The sequence below is a fragment of the Hydractinia symbiolongicarpus genome, chromosome 15 (assembly GCF_029227915.1).
Source record: "Hydractinia symbiolongicarpus strain clone_291-10 chromosome 15, HSymV2.1, whole genome shotgun sequence".
NCBI lineage: Eukaryota > Metazoa > Cnidaria > Hydrozoa > Anthoathecata > Hydractiniidae > Hydractinia > Hydractinia symbiolongicarpus.
Window position 1 is genome coordinate 1,226,127 of NC_079889.1, and position 21,064 is coordinate 1,247,190.

At 32.5% G+C, this 21,064-nt stretch overlaps 3 protein-coding genes across 3 annotated transcripts in view; 2 read left to right on the plus strand and 1 right to left on the minus strand.

Annotated features, from left to right (window-relative positions):
• Positions 1 to 21,064, minus strand: part of LOC130628594 (uncharacterized) — a 96,624-nt gene that overhangs the window by 13,603 nt on the left and 61,957 nt on the right. The gene's annotated exons all lie outside the window — the stretch shown is intronic.
• Positions 2,452 to 4,366, plus strand: LOC130628588 (putative nuclease HARBI1). Its single transcript, XM_057441558.1, has 2 exons — positions 2,452 to 3,044; positions 3,119 to 4,366. Exons 1-2 carry the CDS (start codon positions 2,758 to 2,760, stop codon positions 4,215 to 4,217), a joined length of 1,386 nt encoding a protein of 461 aa, XP_057297541.1. The 5' UTR covers positions 2,452 to 2,757; the 3' UTR covers positions 4,218 to 4,366.
• On the plus strand, positions 11,332 to 16,068 carry LOC130628592 (MOB kinase activator 3A-like). Its single transcript, XM_057441563.1, has 8 exons — positions 11,332 to 11,475; positions 11,687 to 11,752; positions 12,179 to 12,263; positions 12,616 to 12,709; positions 12,895 to 13,028; positions 13,172 to 13,287; positions 13,850 to 13,936; positions 14,150 to 16,068. The coding sequence occupies exons 1-8, from the start codon at positions 11,428 to 11,430 to the stop codon at positions 14,177 to 14,179; spliced, it is 660 nt and encodes a 219-aa protein (XP_057297546.1). The 5' UTR covers positions 11,332 to 11,427; the 3' UTR covers positions 14,180 to 16,068.

Sequence of the window (21,064 nt, forward strand, 5' to 3'; positions counted from 1 at the left end):
TTGATAGAACATTGCCTCTATGTCCACCATGATACTTATTTCTTCTGTTTGAACCCTTGTCGAAATGCCAACAATGTAATTCGTAAGATCTGAGCACTTAGAAGTGCCTTGTTTAGTGATCGGCCTTGATTATGCTGCACCACAATCCAAAACAACTCACCATGGCAATGGTAAAAAATAATGACCATTCTTCATATTACATTTTTACCCATGATCTCTAAAAAACGTTTTCGTCGACGGATAATGTTGTTTATTTAATGCCAATGTGTTCTCTTACTTGGTTAATTGTATTGCCTCCTGAGATTCTGCGACAGTTGATAGCTGTTGTTACGCTGTACATGGGTCCAACGAAGCACCAACACAAAATGGTTTTGTAGGCATACAGTCCTTCTTGTGATTTGAAATCACCTGTAAACAATGAGTAGCTACCTTGTCTTTATCTCTGACGTGGACTTTCATGGGCTGCGATTTCGAAAGGATCCACAGGTAATTCTTCTTTTGTGTATGCTGTTGAAATCTCCACCGTGTCTGTTTGAAGAGTTGTTAAAGATGAAGTGATGAGTAAACCGGAAATGACATTTTTGATGAAACATTTTTGGTACCATTGACTCCATGACGTTGAATAAGATCACTAGATACAAATATAGCTTGACTGCTGTTATCTATAACATTGCAATCGTGAAGATTTCAGTGTCAGTGCATGGATGAGTCGCCCGAATTGGGACAGTGCACATGCTGGTCTCACAACCAAGTGTTTGCAGCATGTGAGAAGGTTATGGTCTGTTTCGAGTTGCTCTTCTTCATTTGTTCGACATGTTTTGATTGTAAAATCTTTTTTGTGTCATTGTTAGGGACTGGTTTGGTTGAATCTGGACTATGTTGCTTTGACATATGTTGTCATTGTTGCGTTTGAATTAAAATCCATGAAGACACGTAAGATGCGATATTTTACAAATGGCACATGTCTTCAACAGCTTTATCCGTTGTGATCTTTTAACCATCCAACAGATGTTTTTTTTCCCTTCTTTTGTTTATTGATAAAATATATATGGCTGTTAAATCTTATTATCTTATTTTTTGTCACCATCAGAAAGTCTAATGATGCTTTTGTCACAACGTAATTTTTATGATTCCGTAATTCTAAACCTTAAGATATTCGTAAAATCTCTGCACTTGTAAGATTTTGTATGGTATGATCCTACAAAGGATAATGCAAGAACTGGCTAAAAAAATTATTAGATTTTTGAATATATATTTTAAATGTATTTTATCATAAATGTTGTAGTAAGATCTTAACACAATTGATGGTTTAAAAAAGTAAAATAAACAAGATAAAATAAGGCAAAGTTTTTCAGTATAAAACCATCGGCAGTGCATATAAAAACATTTTATATGCACCAGTGCATATAAAAACATTTTATATGCACAGACAATGGTTTTATATATTGAAAAGCTTTTGCTTTTGAACTTGTTTGTTTTACTTTTCTTAACCCATCAATTTTCATGGTGAATGTTACAAACGCTTAACACAATTCTTAGTAAGAATATTGTAAAATCTTACAAGATCTTGCGCGTTTTTTGAAAAGATCTTGTAAGATCTTACCAAGAATATTGTAAAATCTTTGTAAGATCAATTATTTGCAAGAACCTTGTAAGATCTTGCACATTCTCGCCAAGATCTTGGAAAATCTTATTAAGAATATTGTAAAATCTTGGTAATACTTTTTGTAAGATGTTTTATCACGGTAGTTGCGCAATGGTTAAGTTTTTTTGTCAACAGGTTTTGTGAAAAAAGTTTGGCATTGCTTGATATAGTGGGCGAAATCTTGGCGAATTTGGCATTTTCTTTTTGAAGATATACAGGTATATGTTAGATGGTTCAGTACAGTTTTTAATATTTCCAGATACACTGCATTTGTCTGAAGATTTGAGATTGGTAACCTGCTTTACTCCTCCTCTGGAGTAGAGTGGGTAATAACAGTCAATAAGTAAGTGGTGATGGTAGCTTCGATACTAGCATGCAAATTGTGTCTGGTATATCAAGAATACTCCAATCGTCACAGATGAAACTCTGGCATTTGATCATGAAGTTTAAAAATTTACCTTATTGGCATTTTATTGACCTTAAATTTACCCTTTGGATCATTGCAATTCAATGGTTCTAACTTCCTGAGCTCATTTTTATACATTGACAGGATCAAAATGATGATCACCGAAGCGCTTTCCTTTGCTTCTTCACCTGTGTATTATAAGGCAAAGGAGTATTCCTTTTGAGTGTTTGATGTTCTGTTCAACAACTTTTTTTTTGTTTTTTCATTCTCTAAAATCATGTGGTTAAGCAACTGTTGGGTTAGGTTTAAGCTCACCGTCATCTTGTTTTTTGCTAACTTTACACTGTGGTTAAGGGCTTGCAATTAATGGCTCTTTTTGACATTTGATTCTGCTTCAGTCAGACGCAGGCGTTCTTCAATTATATGGTCACGAACTGATGATCTTGTAAATCCTTTAAAAGCTTTTGAAGATTTCGATAATTTTGAGGAAAAACTCCTTGCGTCGAATTGGTCACGTATAGTTGTCATAGGACACTGATCGCTTGGTGAAAATAGTGGAACATATCTTGATTGATGCATTCATACCATTCATTATTTTTTGTTAGGGGCTGTTTACACGTACCCGACATGAAACTCATGCCGGCATGAAATTTCATGCCGGCATGAAAATTTTTTGGTTCACACAGAGCGTTCCTGCCGGCATGAAATGAGTTTCATTTCATGCCGGCATGAAATGAAAACCATTCTCAAATACATGCTGAATTATGAACTTTCATCCCACAGATTCATTTTAAACATGGCTTCCAACAAGAGACAGCTTGCGCTTTTTTCAGCCTTGAATGCAGTTCTCGTGAGTTCTTCAACGTTGTTACAACTACTAAGTATTTTGGTATTGAAATTTTTACAAGAACAGAGGAGGCTCAACAATTTGAGATATCAAGCAGTTATGGAGAGAAATACAGCATTGTCGAGGTACAGACGTGCAAGGTTGAGGTAAATATTTATATTGTTTTGCTGTGGATTTTTATTATTCTTTTTCGTTTCCTGCACAACTACTCATTTTTTAGATATGTTAGAAGCAAGAGAAAATGCTGGATTAAACCTGGAAGAACTGATAAATGGTGGGATAACTTGCACATTGTTGGTAACATGTGTGACGATACTTGGTTACAAAACTTCAGAATGACAAAACAACAATTTATGAAACTTGTCGAATTAATTAGACCTTACGCAAAGGAAAGGTCTTCACAAGTCCGCAAAGACGTAATTCCGCTAGAAAAACGACTAGCTATTACGCTTTATTACTTGAAGGACCAAGGTTCTCTTTTGATGATTGGCAATACATTTGGCATAGCAAAAAGTACGACAAGTGTTGTTGTACATGAAATATGTGGCATATTAGCGAAAGATATCGCTTCTTTGTTGATAAAATTCCCAGTGGAAAAGGCTGATGTGGAAAAGATTTCCAGTAACTTCCTAAAACGATTTGGATTCCCTCAGGTGATTGGTTGTGTTGATGGCACACACATCCCAATAAAACAACCCTCAGAAAACTCTCATGATTGCTTTTCCTACAAGATGTATTACTCGATCAATTGTCAAGCAATATGCGATGCGAATGGACAATTCACGAATGTCGAAATTAAATGGCCAGGCAGTGTTCATGATGCTAGAGTTTTTGCTAACTGCACGGTTCAGGAAAAGTATCTTAATGGAGAGTTTAAATTATTTTACAAGGAGATCGTAGAGGATGGTGAATCCGTGCCACAGTTGCTTTTGGGAGATCCTGCATACCCTCTTTTACCACATGTGATGAAGGAGTTCGATCATTGCATATCGAATGAACAAGTCATATTCAATCAAATGTTACGCTCCGCCCGTAACCAAATAGAATGCGCATTTGGAAGGCTTAAAGCTAGGTGGAGAATTTTAAATCGCGCTATGGATCTGCAAGTGAAACATGTTCCAAATGCTATACTAGCTTGTTTTGCATTACACAACTTTTGCGAAATCGAAAAGTCGTTTGTAGACCCGAAGGTCGTAGAGGAATTGGCATTGAAAGAACGCAGCCTTGTAAACACAGTTGATAAACTTAACTCTTACACAACAACTTCAGGAACCAGGGTTAGGGATACTTTAGCAAACTATTTCAAAGAGTTTTTGTAAATTTTTATTTTCTTCAAGGTTACATTATAACTGTTGGTAAACTTTATTTGAACTATCACTACTGCTGCTCGAGGTTTGTGAAGAATACGAGCTTGGAAAGCTTCCTCGAGCAGGTGTAAAACTAGGAGAAGGCAAGGTATTCTGAAAATTACTTCGCAATGAAGTTTCATAAGATGTACCATATGGAGTGTTTGGATGCATTTGCTGTTGAGTAAAGTATTGTGGGTAACTGTTTTGTTGAGTTCCACTGATGGCTTGGGCAAGTAATGCCAAACCATCACCAATTGATTTACCGACACTAGCTATTCGAGGTCAACTTCAGTCGCCATAACAGGTCCGAAACCACTATTTTCGAAACGCTCTGCCATCATCACACGAACTTTGTTGTAAAGTTCCACCAGATCACTTTCGAAATCTACCCCTTTGTACTCATACTGAGATTTCAATTCATTCATGCAATCAAGAAGTGCCTCAACCATAGTGTTTTGCCATCGGAATCTTGTCGATTTTGTTTTCACTTTCTTTACTTTTTTCTGTGGCGGGGGGTGATTTTTGGATTTATCAGAATCGTCACTTTCACTCATGATTGGTGTTTGGAGTTTTTCAATCATATCATTAACGACTTTTGAGGAAGGAATTCTGAAAAAAATATATATTTTCTTTTGTGATGGTTTTATTTCATATTTCTCTCATTTTTTATAAGCAAATAAAACGCTATAAACTGAAGTTGTTGTTATTTCTATAAAAAAAAGTTACCTTGCTGCTGCATTGGCCATATTTTTCTTCACAAAGAAATAATATTTGAGTTTTGTATAATTTAAATTCTCTTCTCAGTGACTTCTGTATTATGACTTCTGTATTATAGCTCATTTCATACCGGCATGAAACACGTTTTGCGTTCACACGGTAATATCATGCTCACAAAGCCCCGACATGAAATTTCATGCCCGTCTTAAGGACGGGCATGAAATCATGCCGGCATGAAATTTCATGTCGGCTTCGACGTGTGAACAGTTATAGGTTTTCCTTAAGACACCGAAATGAACTCATGCCGGCAGGAGTTTCATGCCGGCATGAAAAAATGCGTGTAAACGGGGTCTTAGAGCTTCTTTCAGCAAAATGTCTTGATATATTGTGTGTATGTACTGAAATGTGCCAAATTTTTCTTGATTCCTTTAACACTTTTTTTTATAAAATATTGTGGATTGCACTATGTTTTCTTCAGAATGATGACCTTGTATATTCTAATCCCTTTGCAATAACACATTCTTCACTTCATAGTCCTATCTTAGTGGAGGTTTCTTATGGTTGACGCTCTCCTAAATGTCTGACACCTGTAAGATTGACAAAAAGCTAAACAGCAGATTGATCAGTACCACAATCACCAGTGGTTAAATTAACATTCGGCTCAACAGCTACAGTATCCCTAAATGCCCTTGAGACTTAAAAATAGCAATGACTAAAACTTACGCAAGGGTAATAATATAATAAGAAGACAATTCTTAAGGGAACTATTGTGTAATAGCACTTATAGTCAGAGCCCTAATTAACAATAGTTTCTCCCTTTCTGTGCAATTCTCAACTGAAACTGCGAAATTACCGAGACAAGGGTGATCGGCGGCACCCTTGTCTAGGTATTTGGTGAAGCCATAAAAAATGCGGGCGTTTTTTTTTTACGGACATTTTTTTCGCTATACCTAGTTTCCGATGGTGTTTTATCCTGCGGAGAAAAATTATGTCAAGAGTTTCTTCTTTCGCCATGTCTAGTAGCTAGTCAATCTTTCATTCATAAAAGTTCTAAGAAAATGCCAATCACAACCTGACAGGCCAGCCATTATATTAGCGTTCATAATCCCATCACCACAACATTATCAGCGCAAAAAAACGTAATGGGGTCATGCGTACACAAACCGTCCGTCCTGTTTTATAAACAGCCCGCTTTTTCGCAATCTGGACAGAACAGTAGTATCTTTAAGAACGGGGACCTAATAAATACCACGCAAACTCCTCGCACACACACACGTTAAGTAAGTAAGTTCTGAAAGTAGGGAGGGGTAATTTGGACGTTGTGGTTGTTGGGTTAATTAAGAACACGTTAAAATGTTGACAAAAGGGACGGTGATTCCTTCGCTTCAGTAAATGGGACATAATGAAGCTACCATCTTTCAATCAACGGTGTACCCTGAGCACGAAAAAATGTAAACATTCGATTGTGAATCTAGGCTATGACTAAATATACCCTCCCCATCTTTCATTGAAAGTTTGCAAATTCGCTAGTGGTTTTGGCAGTGTATAGTTGTTGTAGACTAATCTTAATTACATGTCCTAGTTTTTTAATTATACTTAACTATCTTGTGCATGTGTTCATTTTGTTAACCTGTAGGGCTTGCCATAAAGTCAACTAATGTAGCTTAGCTAGCTATCTACCTAACTCCTGCATTCCGTTTTTCAAACGACAAGAAAAAAGCACAATCGATTCTGCACCCCTAATTCTTTACGGAGCTGTTTTGCTGCATTGCCTTTGATAAAATGATTAGAATTTATTTAAGATTTTATTTGTGTTTAGCTAGCTAGTAGCTAGCTATACAGCACAATTTTAGCTAGAAATGATTCAGATAAATTCAGAATAAAACGACCAAGTTTGGGAAATATCAGATGAAAAACGCGAATTTTATTAAAAAGGTTGCCCAAGTTCGGCCTCATATACTGCTGTTTTCAGGAAGTTGTCACCTCTTGGACGTTGGGGAAGGTTTAGGGTAAAGAAAGGGGGCTATATAATATATAGCCCCATATATCCATATTTCCACCCAGCATGAACAAAAAATTCACATCATGAATTAACAGTAGTAAGTGTGTGGGCGGGAATATAATCAAGAGCAAGATCCCAAATTGACTGTGGTTGGGTAAGCAAGGAATGCTGGGTACTAAACATCGTTCACTTCATTAAACTCAATTACACTGCACGTTGTCGTTTTTAAGGTTGCTATATTTATAGCGTTGAGTTTCTGTAAGTAATTATTAGGTTGTGATTATAAATAAATGGTTGTATGAGCGTATTTTGTGGGATTAAATGCTGGCTTGATTGATTGATTGATTAAAGGGATACCTATCCCTGGGCATAGTGCTCGGATGATAAATTGGTTGTTAGATGTGCATATTTTACATGGCTAGCCTTACAGGGGTATACCCTGTGGATTTTTTTTAGGAGGATCATGGCTTAGATGGGAATTCCTAGAGTAGTTAATGCTGATTTTAAGCTACACAGACCCAATTAGGGTTCTCAATCTGCCAGACAACTCCCTGCAACATCCAGCATGTGCCATCTTTCCCATTTTCCTCACATGGCTATGGTAACATTCACTCACCCATTTGAATCGTCCCCAAGAAAAATGAAACCCTGGTCCCACACAAAGTGAGAATTATAACCACTAAGCCGCATTGTCAAAAGGATGCGGATACAATCCCACATGATTCGTAATCTAGTTGGGCAGAAATTTCAAAGATTTTTGTAGCTTTAATGCAGACCTCTTCCCCTATGGGTTTATTTTCTTGATTTCAGAGTTTATAGTGGGCCTGAAAAACAAGTCATTGTTTCCTTTGATAATTTCAAAAGAAACTTTATAATATTTTAAAATTCTCACAACTCAGGGGAAAAAATAATATAACAAAAAAAACCCTGAAATTATATGTATTTTTGCTATATTCTATGTATATCTACACTAACCTTTTTATAGGCAATAGGGTACCGTACTCCACCATAATGGGTCTTTTATACATAGTAAATGTTGTAAAGAAAATGACATTCAAGTACAATGAAAAAGGTTACAGATTAATGATTACGTCAAGAGCTTTCAGCCCATTTTGTAAGAATTTAAGTAGGTGTGCGATGAATTGCACACAGCAATAATTTTTCGTGTGCAGTGCGTGTGCGATCCTAAAAAATTAAATTTTCAAAAAGCAAAAGTAACAACAAAATTCCATTAACCCTTACACCGCCAAGGGGCTTTGTTTTGGCGTTGGTACATGCGAACAGCTACTTCCAACAAAGTTTACAGCTTGGACTTTAAACCTTTGTGAGTAAAGTCATTAATTAAACTTTGTAACTGCTTGTTGGACAAACAATATAATATTTAATGTAAATTTAATTACAAAAAGTTGAAGGATGACTAATAACGATATTTAAGATTTCAATGCTAAGGATGGATCATAAAATTTTTTACTAAAATAATATTCCATTGCTATGTATCAATCAAAGATTTTCAGTTATTTTTTAACTTTATTTCTTTGAAAGACGATTATAAATAAAAAGATCAAATTATAAAATCACAAAAACGCTACTGAACGGAACATATAAATATTTGCCGTTTTTAACAAATGACACAAATAACACAATTTTAAAGTTTTTTAAAAGATCCTAATACTTATAACCTTACTTTACTCATGTGCTTTATTTTTTCTCTCTCAATAACGAATTAACACAATTCTGGAGATCAATTTTTCTTTTGTGTTGAATGTTATTCTGATCTATTTATATCTTTGCAATTACATTGAGCATATTGAAATGATTTGCTTCTGGTAATAGAGCGGTATGGCAGGTATCATTGTTAGGTGTTATTGAAATGTATTTTACAAGCTAGTGCTCAGGGCTAAAGTGATAAATGCTGTTAAAAAACAGTAAAAATTGTAACAATTTAATTCTTTCTTTTCTTTTTTATATTCGCTACTTTAACAACAGGTAGCCACAAAAAATGTAAAAAAACATTTAAAATACAATTAATAAGACACATGAAACTTTGTCCTCCCCAATACTGCAACTCATTTTATTATGCACACTATGATTGTTAAGATAAAAATGGATGATAAAATTATAAAAACATGAGAAAGAGTCTTCTGCACATTGTTGTCACAGAAGATCTGTAATAATTCCTTATTTTATTTCTTTTTATGCATTTTGACTACGCAGTTTTCTACGTATAACATGAAAAAGCTCCAAGGTAATAAAAAGGGTTGCAAAGCCTTCTTAAATCATTCTCTGACTTCATATTTCACTTTTTTCGTAATTTCAATAAAGCTATTGCAGACATAAAGAAAACAAAATTATTAATTGAGCATTCAATCACACACACACACAAAACTGTAAAAAATTTCTTCTAGGCACGTGATGCACAACATGCATGCATTTTTTCAAAACACAGCTTTTTTTACAGTCAGTATTTCTTTAGCTATATATACCTGTACAGCGTGAGCTTAAATAAAAACACATTGGTCAGCATAGCGTGGGTCTTATTTGGGCACTATTTTAGGTTCAAAATTGTTGTAAAGGCATAAAGGTATTTGGTACAATCTAATGCATTTTAAAAAATGTCTAAAGCATTGCCAAAGTTATTTTGAGCCTGAAACCTCACTGTAGTTAATATATACTTGTTCGAAAACTGTTAAAGAGGATTGTATATAAAGTCAAAATGTGGCCATAGTTTATTTGAAAACTCTAAAAATGCAGTATTTTGCGTATATTATTTTTTAAATGGCTTTTGTTATCAAAATGCTTCTTTCTTAATGGACCATATAAACAAAAAGACGGAGGTCCAGGAACAAAAATGTCATTGCAAAGTTTCAAGAGAAATTGTATCATTACAAATACTTTAAAATATTTGTTAAATTTTATAAAAAGTAAGTGATACAAAATAACCCTAAATGTGAAAAGTGAATTATTTCATTTTTTTGTTAACACAATGGAGCTTAAAGGATTTTCTCCATGATCATGTTTAAAAAATAATTGACAGATTGTTACATTTATTAACAAAGGTGAAAATTTTTGAAACAAACTTAACAAGATTTTTTTTAAATCATCCTAAATCAATCAACCACGGAAATTATTTTGAACAGAAGTCTGAACAAATTTAGAAATAAAATTAAAAACAAACACAAATTTTTTTCTCATAAAGCAATAAAAAAATCTACAATGTTATTGTACAATTTAAAGGCGAACTAAACCCAAAAGTTATTTTTTACTGTCTTTAATAATGCCAATAAAATTCCAAGAATTAGAATTCTTTAAAATTCCCAGTCAAATAAAAATTATTTAATAGAAAATTTTGTTGTAAAATGTGTGATATATTAAGTTAACGATGTTTAATATGCAAGATAAAACAATATGGACAGGTCATCTGTGTGGCCTTTAGATATATGTCATCACATGCTTGTATAGGTATACCACAAGTCATCAATGATGCTGTTGTTATGACGTTTACTTTCCAAACATATATGAATAAAAAATATATGTGGTTGTTCTGAATGTTTCGTTTTCATATTGTGTCATTTATATTAAAATCAACAAAAAGTTATAGAATTTTATTCAATTCTTCTTCATTCTTGTTTATATATATATATAAATATATATCTTTTTTATTTTTGTTTTAATATAAAAAGACATTATATAGAGTGGTGAATCCTCCATACTCTACAAAATTTTTTTATTTGATATATACATCAATACATTAATTTGAGTTTATTATTATAAATAATGTTTGAATAAGAGTATGTAGAATTTATAATTCCTTTATTGTTTAATACTTTATTTTTTTAGCCCTTAATGAAATATGAGCCAAATTATAACTCTGCATATTTCAAACATTCCATTTGATGTACAATTGTACATCTTTTTATTTTTTTGAGTACCATCATATTATTTTCCAAGTTTTTTATTCGTGTTTTTAGATATTTGTAATAATGGTAAGTGCTCTTTCTGGCTGTGTTTTGGCATTTTTGAGTTCACTCTTTTTGCATGTGCAAAAATTACTATTTCGCATGTGAAAAAAATTACTAATGTGAAAAATCAATGGCATTTCACATTTTTCTGAATGCAGTTTGTAATATGGGAGGCTGTATTAGAAATTTTATACTAAAAAGTTTTTATTAAAAAAGATGTTTAATCTTACCACTGCGGTTATAAAACTGATTTTATAAAGAGTTTTTGTTATGAGTTTTTTTATTCCACTAATCACTTTCGCTATTATTTTAATACACTGATTAGCTTTGAACTTTGTTTATTTTTTTAATCTTATCTACATAATTGGTTATTGTAGTACAAAGCTAATTTCATGATATCCTTGTACTTTCACTTTCGTTTAATTGTGGTCAATCCTTATTAGGTTATATAAAATTAAGTACACATAAAAACAAAGGTTAACTACAAATTGAAACTGCTAATATGTCAGAAAAGAAAGGTGCATTTAGTTTCAAAACCAGACACCAAAAGGTAATTGAATTATATCTTCTTAATTTATTTGTTTTATTTTTACCGTTAATCGGTGACTGTTATAAAGGCAAGCTAATGTGAATTTTTACATCTGCTTATATTATTGTTTTAATAGTATGTTCTTACGATTGGCCAAGTACTTTCTATCTAAATATTTTCACTATCTAATGTAATGTCTATTAAACCTTGGGTATTATATTTTCGTTTGAAGACATTCAGACCAAAGAAGAAATGGGAAACAAATACACCAAAGTATCAACTTCATAAAAGAGCTAAGGTAACGTATTTTGACAACTATTCTATAATAGCTATTTTAGCTATTTTAAATAGAAAATTCCATAATTTTTGGACAAAATCACCTAAGACCCCACCAATAATTATGAAAAAACTATTTGCAGGGCCTTTTGCAAACAAAAATAAAAAGTCAAATTTGCTTTTTTATTTGTTTCTATATTTCCACTTCTAAAGATGATTCTTTATCTTTATTCTGTATGTTTTAAATTCATCAAGTATTTTGACATTGATCATAATATTCATTTGTTAGGTAATCATAGAAATAAAATAAATTTGATTTTTCATTTTATAATGTAGATAACGCTAATTTTTGTAAATTACAATGTTGTTTACTAGAATGAACTTTGTATTTCGTTTTCAAAGTTATTTTGTGAAACGCGTTTTTTTGATAATTTTAATTTTAATTCAGGCTTCCCTTAAAGCGGGATTAGATTTACGCGAAGCTGTTGCATTGCCATGTGATGAAGATCTAAACGATTGGTTAGCTGTCCATGGTAAGATGGAGGTTTTGGTTAAATTTATAATTTTTTTTTACTTTCAAGTGAAACAAATTTAATTTCCTTTCTTTACTTTCGATCATAATAAAACAACTGTGATGAGTGTATAGCTTGTCCTTAAATTCTTGTTTTTATTCCACTGTGTAAATTTTTCAACGCATCCATTTCATAGAAATATTAGCTCAGTTTAAGAAACTTGCTATAAAGTACAAATGGCAAAAATATATTGTTTATCATTGTTTTTTCAGCACAATTCATTAAAAATGTTTTTGATAAATTCTTTAGTTTTACACGTACAGTTGTGTATGTTAGGGGTAAAAAGTAAAACTTATGCATATTTTTTTTATAGTTGTTGATTTCTATAACCGTATCAATTTGATATATGATACAATATCAGAGGTCTGTACAGATGAAAGCTGCCCAGTCATGTCAGGTGGACCAAAGTGAGTGCTTTTTACAACAAATTTGTTGTGCAGTGTAGCATGCAAATTGACTTCTTTTGTTTTAGCTGACATGAGAATCTCAATTGCAGTCCTGTGAAGTGTGTAGCCAACAAATCAATTTAAAATTCATTTGTGTTAGAATTTAAATAACTACATCCAATATCCATTAATCAATACATTTTTAGGTATGAATATTATTGGGCAGATGGAGATAAATACAAGAAACCGACTGCACTGTCTGCACCAAAATATATTTCTCTACTCATGGACTGGGTAGATAATCAAATAAACGATGAAGAGATATTTCCTCCAAATGCAGGTAATTGTGTTATTTAAGCTTTCAAGACAAGACAAGACAAGACAAAGCAGTAAAATGATTACTAGTAGATAATAACCACAATTTTGTTGATAGATGGTTTGAGAACAACATGCATTTTTTTCACCTTGTTTTCTGATTTTTAGCTATTCCATTTCCTAAGAACTTTCAAAGCGTGGTCAAGAACATATTTAAAAGATTGTTTCGAGTTTTTGTTCATGTTTATATACACCATTTTGAAAAGATATTAGCCATGCAATCTGTAAGTAACAATTTTATTTGTTTGTTTATTTGTTTATTACACTATTGCGTGTGTCTCTCTACTTGCGGTACCATTTTGTGGGACAGACAGACATATAAAGGTATTATAATATAGAATGACAACTCACTAATTTTGCTTTTTCAATTTTGTTCTCCAATTCATAAAAACTATGTTCTCTTCTTCAATCAGCCTTTTTAATTTAATTCATTTAGTATCAGCAAAATAGTTTGACATGAAATGCAATTGGCCTATACTTCACGTCGGCACATTTGTATTTCACATTTTGCGATTGCATACTCCCGTACATGAGCAACAGTTAACAGAAAAAAATTCAAATTACATCCAAATTAAAGAGAAATCGGATCAGTAATCAGTATTAAATTTTTGTGAACACATCAGCGTATGCCAAGTGCTGACGTGAATTAGAAAGACTGTAAGTGTTCCTAAAAGTACACTGTTAAGTTTCTTTTTATCTTGGTTATAATTGTTGTGTTTATTCAACAGTTATTTGTTTGTATTTATTTTTGTTTGTTTATTTTGTTGATGTTGACTTCGTTTTTAGGAAGCCCATATAAATCAATGTTACAAACACTTTTATCATTTTGTTACTGAATTCAATCTGATTGAAAAGAGAGAGTTAAATCCTTTGGTAGGTTCTTTCTGGCTTTGCGCTTAAATGATGTTAGGTTTTTTAGTGTTGTTGTGGTAATTTTTGTCACTGTTGTTGTCATTGTTGCAATCCATTTTTATGTTACTTTCTTGAAGCAAACTTAGTTGTTTTTAAGTTTAAAAATAAGATTTGGACAATTGTTTCTCATAATATAGTTTTTTTTCTCTTATATTATCGTGTCTTTTCTTATAGAAAGAAATGACGATGCAAATGTGTAGTTGAGATACGAAGTAAATCATAGTTATTTATTACCTTCAATAAGCGTGCTTCTGTCAAATGACAGCATTTAAAGAGTTTCTTTGTCACACAAAATAAACATTCACGCTTAAGAGATGAACACCACTGAACGTACATGCTAATGGAATATTCCAGAAATCCTACTGAACAATAAATCAAACATTTTGGAGTTGTTGTTATTGTTTTTGTTTGTTGTGATAAGCATTTTTATTACGCAGTATTTTTTCGTAGTACTTTTCCTGCATTTAAACTTTTCATATTCAATATGTTGCTGTGATTGAGGGTTAATTAATGCTGGATAATTTTAAGTCTAGATTTATATTCCAATTTGGTCCTGAGGAACTTATTTGCAAAAGCTTGACTTACAAACTCATGTTTTTGCTGAGAACTTCAAATGGAAAAAAGAAATTTGTACATGTTATATACATTTTTCTTTCATACATCTTTAAGACCTTACTTTATGGGATTAGTTTTTGTGAATTAGGTTCCAAAAAATCATTTGCAGATCTTTTTTTTCTATATTGGCCAAATCCACAGAAAATTACAGTCGCATAAATCATTCCTGCAAAAATTTATCTTGCAATATTTACAGGGTGTTATTCATAAGTATAAAATAAGTATACTCAGGCTAAGATTTACTAAAAGGAGCATTATTATTTACTAAGCTAAGCATTGTGTTGCAGTTCAGCTTGGTAGATATGTGTGTATGTGTTACCACATTTTAAAAAAGCTAAGCTGAGCCATACTGAACCACACCAAAATAGCAGCTTTTCTTAAGAAAAAATTCTTGTTAAATTAGAAGTTTTATGTTATGTACATGATTTAGCACAGGTTGTCTCAGTATTTGTTATGATAAGAGTCGAGCCAAGCTGTACCAAGACATCCAGCATGGCTAGTTCAGCTGCACGTTACAGTACAAATCGACATGAAAAGATATTGGTTTTATAAGCTGTGCTAAACTAAATTTAGTTAAATTGGTTTGAGTTTGGCTTGGCTTGACAAAGCTTATATAATGAGCCTAAGCATTCCCATATTTGTTCTCTAATTTTCTTATATACTGATAGAAAAAACATGTAATCAAACATTAATTAATCCTCTTGAAGTACAGTTACAAGCTAAAAATTTAATTGATCTTTACCTGTGTTGTACCTTCTAGGTTGTCAGAAGTGATATCATCTAAAATTTTAGCTAGCATTTTTTAAAAAGTAGTTTTTAAATTGATTTATTGTTTATGTGACCATATAGAGATAATTTATTGTTGCTTTTGTTTATACTTTTTTATCAAATAAGGCACATTCTCATGTGTATGTAACTTGTGTTTATTTTGTCAAATAACTATGTGCACATTTTTATTGTTTTGTTTTAATATCGAGTGTTTGGTTAAACAAATCAAGAGGGTTACACTTCGAAGAAAAAAAAATTGGTAACTTTTTTTCTGTAAATAATCTTCTGTAAATAAGCTGGTCTGTTTTTTTTTCAGATTAATTTCTTCAGTGTAAACAAAACTTTATTATTTTTTAAGGAATTTATCTCCATTAATTTTTGTTTATTTTTGTCACATTTTCGAAAAAAAGACTATTCAAAGAATCTCGTCCCAACACTGATCACCTTCGAAATAACTGAAAAATATCTGCATGTTCCATTTTATAAGAAAATTTTTACGATTTGTTTTCATTAATTTGCTAACTCAGTTAATTTTTACGATTTGTTGTTATCAATTTGCTAACTCAGTTAAATAGTTATAGAACTGGGTGAGAGATTGTTATGTATATGAGCTTACATTTTTTAAGGATATAGTTACATTATGTAATTGCAGCTTTTTTTCACTTGGTGCCCAATAAAGCAACCTTGTACCAAGGTTATGTCGGTTTCTCTTTCTCTCATAGTCAGGTTTTGTGGAAAGTAAAAGACTCTAAAACAAGCCATTTCCACTTGGCTAATTTTGACATTAATAAAATCTAAGCATATCAGCTTACAATGGTAATGTAATGATTCAGATGAAATTTAAAAGGTCAGCGAGTAAGAGGTAGGAAGTGTGGCTAAATAACAAGTTCATTACTTGTTCAAGAAATTTGCTAGACACTGAGATCATGTTCTACATTCACTTTTAAAGATTCCAGCCTACAGGAAGCTGTTATAACTGCTTATGATGTCATGCAATTCGATATCTCAGTAATGGGCTGTGTGTTGTGTATTTTTTTTGTCTTCTCGTAATTGTCATAAAATGATGTAAATTCTAAAATTGAAAAAACTAATAAACATGTATAACAAGTCCTACTGCTTCTTCTTTTAGATAACACAACAAGTTTGGGTTTTGTAGAGATTACAAATTCTCCTTCACAAGTAAATTTCACACTGGATGGTAAGTGTTACATTGCGTTATAATTTTTTTTTATTTATATGCTCTACTCACACAAACATTTATGTGAAAATTTGCGAACATAGGCTTGGGAACAGGGTTGGCCAAGTATGCAGGAAAAGTGGGACACAGGATCTAGGAACGACACAGGGTCAGATTAGAAATCCAGAAGCGGAGAAGGTATTGCATGGGTAATATTACAAGCACTTTGCGTAGTCACAAGAAAAGAAGGAATAATCTTGAAACTCTGGCGAATATCAGCCATTTAGCGGAATCTGGGCTGTGTTCACTGATATTTTGAAACTGACAAAAAGAAATTATGATTGATTTTCAATGCTCGTTTTTAGCATAAAATAAAGAATTATCCACCCCACCCTAATTCTTCAGAACAACAGCTGAACACACCAGCCATACAAAATTTCAGCTCCAAGGTTATTGTTAGTCATTTAAGAATATCATAGTCAAAGCGTGAGATATTTACATTATAGTATGGCAGAACAAATCTCACATTTGGATTTGGATTTCAAACTAACCGTGCATAGCATAACCATTTGGTATCAACAATAGTTTTGTTCTTTACTTCTTATAAGAATCATAAATTGTCAAACTTTTTTAGTGCTACATAAAAATGCAGAATAACTTTATTAAAGTTATGGACTAGCTAGCTAACTATCGTAGCCAGCTACAGACTTACATGTTTTATTCTTGTCTGGCGTATTTAATGCTGATGGTCTTGTTGTGGTATTGTAACAGACTCTACCTATAACATTAGTGGTAGCACTGATCTTTTAGGTAGATTCTGTTATGATTACCTACCCAAAGTTATAAAATACCCAGCTGCAAATAGATTCTCAGTCTGTGTGGATTGTAGACGTTTAAATGTAGCTAGCTTTTTACACCTGTATTGGAGCATGCTCATTGTATTGATAGAATGAGTATTGTTTGTAAATAAATTCTAGAGGTTTTTTATCTGCAACCAGTTTTTACTTTTTTAGATTAATGCACAAGCTTAAAAATAAAAATAGCCTGGGTTTTAGCTACACCAGTGTAACAACATACTGTGACTTGTGATTTAACCCTATTCATGCTGGAACGTTTAAAGTCCTTATATTCTGGGCTGAAATCAACCTGGTTTCAATATCTTGGCAACCACTTGACCTAAACAAACCAAATTTTGTGCAACGTTGGAACAAAGAAAAGAAAATTACATTAGCTATAGAAGTGCCAAACAAAGTCGGCAGTTTAAAATAAATAATTTTCGTTTACAATACAACTCACATAACTTCAGTAAAAGTTTAAGTAATGACTTGGAACTTGATATGATGTATATATAGATCTGTTTGATGAAATGAAGCCAAAAAAATTTTCTACTATTATTACAGTTTTGGGGTTCCTGATTTTAGCTGTTTTTGGATAAAGTCGATAAAGCTTTTTCGACTGCATATCAATTTTAACAAAGATACTTGGACAGAAAACATTAAGACCAATTCTTATGATTAAATAAGCTAGATAAGTTTTAAATAAAATGTCACTCTTTCTTCCTATTTGTTATTATTTAAAATGCGGAAAAGAACTTTTATAAAGTATATCTCATCTTATCTCACAAAAAGTTGCCAAGGTGATATAAACATTATGTAATGATTATTTTTAAATTCTGTTGCTGGATACCCTGAGAAAAGTCATCAAAAATTAGCCTAAATTTTCAACACAAAGCAGCTTTCTAAACAGCAAGGATGTTCACTGTTTAAGGTGTTAAACTTTTTTTCTCTTGGCAATGAAACACAAAATATTTCACATAATATCGTCGTACAAAAATCTATTGTAACAGCAACCATATTTTTATTTTTTTAGATTATTTTGATTGCGTTGTTATGAAATTTTTAACTCAACGTTTGCGATAATATCAGGATACTCATCAAATAAATATAAAATCAATAAACAGATAACTCAATGTTTGTGGGGTGGCTGTTAGCTTATAATTATATGCTAGTGGTAAATAAATATACCTTAATCATTATTGATAGATTAGAAAGGATCATAACAGTCTGCCTATAACATTATGGATAGCTAATAATATCACAGCATTAATATAATCCAAATAAAATTTAAAGATAAGTCTATAGCTAGCTAGTGATAAGTAGCTAGCTAGTGATAAGTAGCTAGCTAGTGCATAACTTTAATTAACTTTCCTGCATTTCCATACAGTCCAAGTATTAAAAAGTGCTAGAAAATGTATGATTCTTATAAGAAGTAAAGAACAAAGCTGATACCAAAGGGCTATGCTATACACGAGAATTTGTCTCCATTATTGAATAATTAAAATATATGTTGTGAGACTTTCACCAATTTTACATTTTGATAAGGAAGCGTGTTAATCAAAATCAAAAAGTGTTTAATTCATCCATACCGTCACTTAGATATCTCACGCATCGACTATGCTGCCGCCCTGACAATCTATATTATAATGCCCCTATACGTCTGTCTGTCTGTCTGTCTGTCTGTCTGTCTGTCTGTCTGTCTGTCTGTCTGTCTGTCTGTCTGTCTGTCTGTCTGTCTGTCTGTCTGTCTGTCTGTCTGTCACGCAAAATGGTAGTTTAGCTGCGCATTAGCGAGAAGCACGCAATGCGGTATAAAAAGGGCGGACAAACCCGTGGATTTTCCACGGGCTAACGACTAGTTATCTATATAATAATACCCAACTTTCTGTGTGTTAGCCAAAGATGGATTTCTGCGGAGCGGGCGAACGACTAGTTTATTATAATTTTATTTTGGCTGAATACATCTGCTTAAAATACTTAAAACTAAAATTTTAACCATTATAGCCCGAGATTTGTCATCTGTAACTCACTGAAAAGAAAATCATACTGATTTCCCCTTTTTGACATTCAGCATACACTACATTTCAAATCATTCATGGCACAAAAGTATGTTACCAATCAACAAATATTTTCATAATATGTGTAGTTAGCTAGCTAAAAAAATAACTTTTTTGTGACTTCAAATATGATTATGATAAAGACACTCTGTATCTATATTTTAATTTGGGTATTGGTTAATTTTATTAAATTTCAAACAAATCATCTATTATTGGTTCGTATAACTTGGTTGCATGAACATACTGTGTTTCCATTCCATAAGCACAGCTCTTATTGCTAGCTACACACAACAGTTCATTGACTAACATATATTGAGCAAATACCAGCTTGGAATGTCTTTTTAACTGATTTGAGCATTGTTAATTCTTTGATGATCAGGGACGAATGTCTTTACGAAAGGATCACATAAGACTTTTTTTTCAGACTTTTTCTTATTTTGATGCACTCATGCTCCGGTCACCTCTTTAGAAATAACTGTGTTTGGCTATTTCTTTGTGACTATAGTGCGTGGCATGGTCTAATTTTTTTGTTTCCTTGACAATCATTTTTGACAAAATAATTGTGTTTTTGTCTGTTCTTTATTATAAGTTAAAATTTGTAATTTTTTTCCAGTCTGAGTATGGTCCATAAATTTTAAAATTCAGTATAGTAGCTAGTAGCATTCACAAATCCCATTAAAAAGTTTTAAAAACATCCTATGTATCTATGTATAAGTATGAACTCGATAACTTTCTAATAATAGCCGTATTCAGTGTGTTCAAATTGACTGCTTGCAGCTATATTTCGGGTTCCCCGCAGAGTTGATAATTTGCTGACGGGTGGCCCCATGGATATTTCCACGGGTAAACGACTAGTCTATATTATAATACCTGAATACGTCTGTCAGTCTGTCACGCAAAATGGTAACCGCGGTAGCAAAGCGCACGAAATGCGGTAAACACAGGACGGGCGAACCGGTGGATTTGCCTACAAACTAGTTCAACCATTTTAAATTGATGTTTTTGCAACGCGAGTTAGTACTTTGGATAAATACGAAGACGAAACCTTCACATAAATTCTTGCCATGTTTTGTAAATATTATTTTAATATTATTTCTTTCTTTGTCTTCGTTTGTGATACTCTTCGTATAATTTTCAATTTAAAAATCAACCTTGGGTTCTGAGTTGCGGTTACCACTCTCAAGGTTATTTGGTCCTGAGACCTCATTTTCGTGATTAACAACAACAACAACATCAGGGCTAATTACCTGATTTTCTGTAGGAAAAAACGAAGAGGCCTGTGAACGAGTTTGCAATTTACAAACAGATGAGGGCAAAGAATCTTTAAGTGAGTGGTATCTGTAACTTTAAAACTGTGCACGATGTTTAAACGAAATTTTAACGAGAAAGTAGTACTAAAGGTTGATTAGCAATTTATTAAAACGATGGAGAGCGAAGCGTGCCTAAGAAGGAGATTTATAAACACTTAGTCTCTTCAAGTTATAAGTCGATCAGTTTTTTATTAATGCAATATTTTTTTAAATTAATACTTACAGCTAAGAGAATTAAAAAAAAAAATTTCTTCTTTCAGCTCATAATATGTTAGCGTGTACTAGTAAAACTGGGTTTAAAATCTCAATTTTCGTGTTTTTCAACT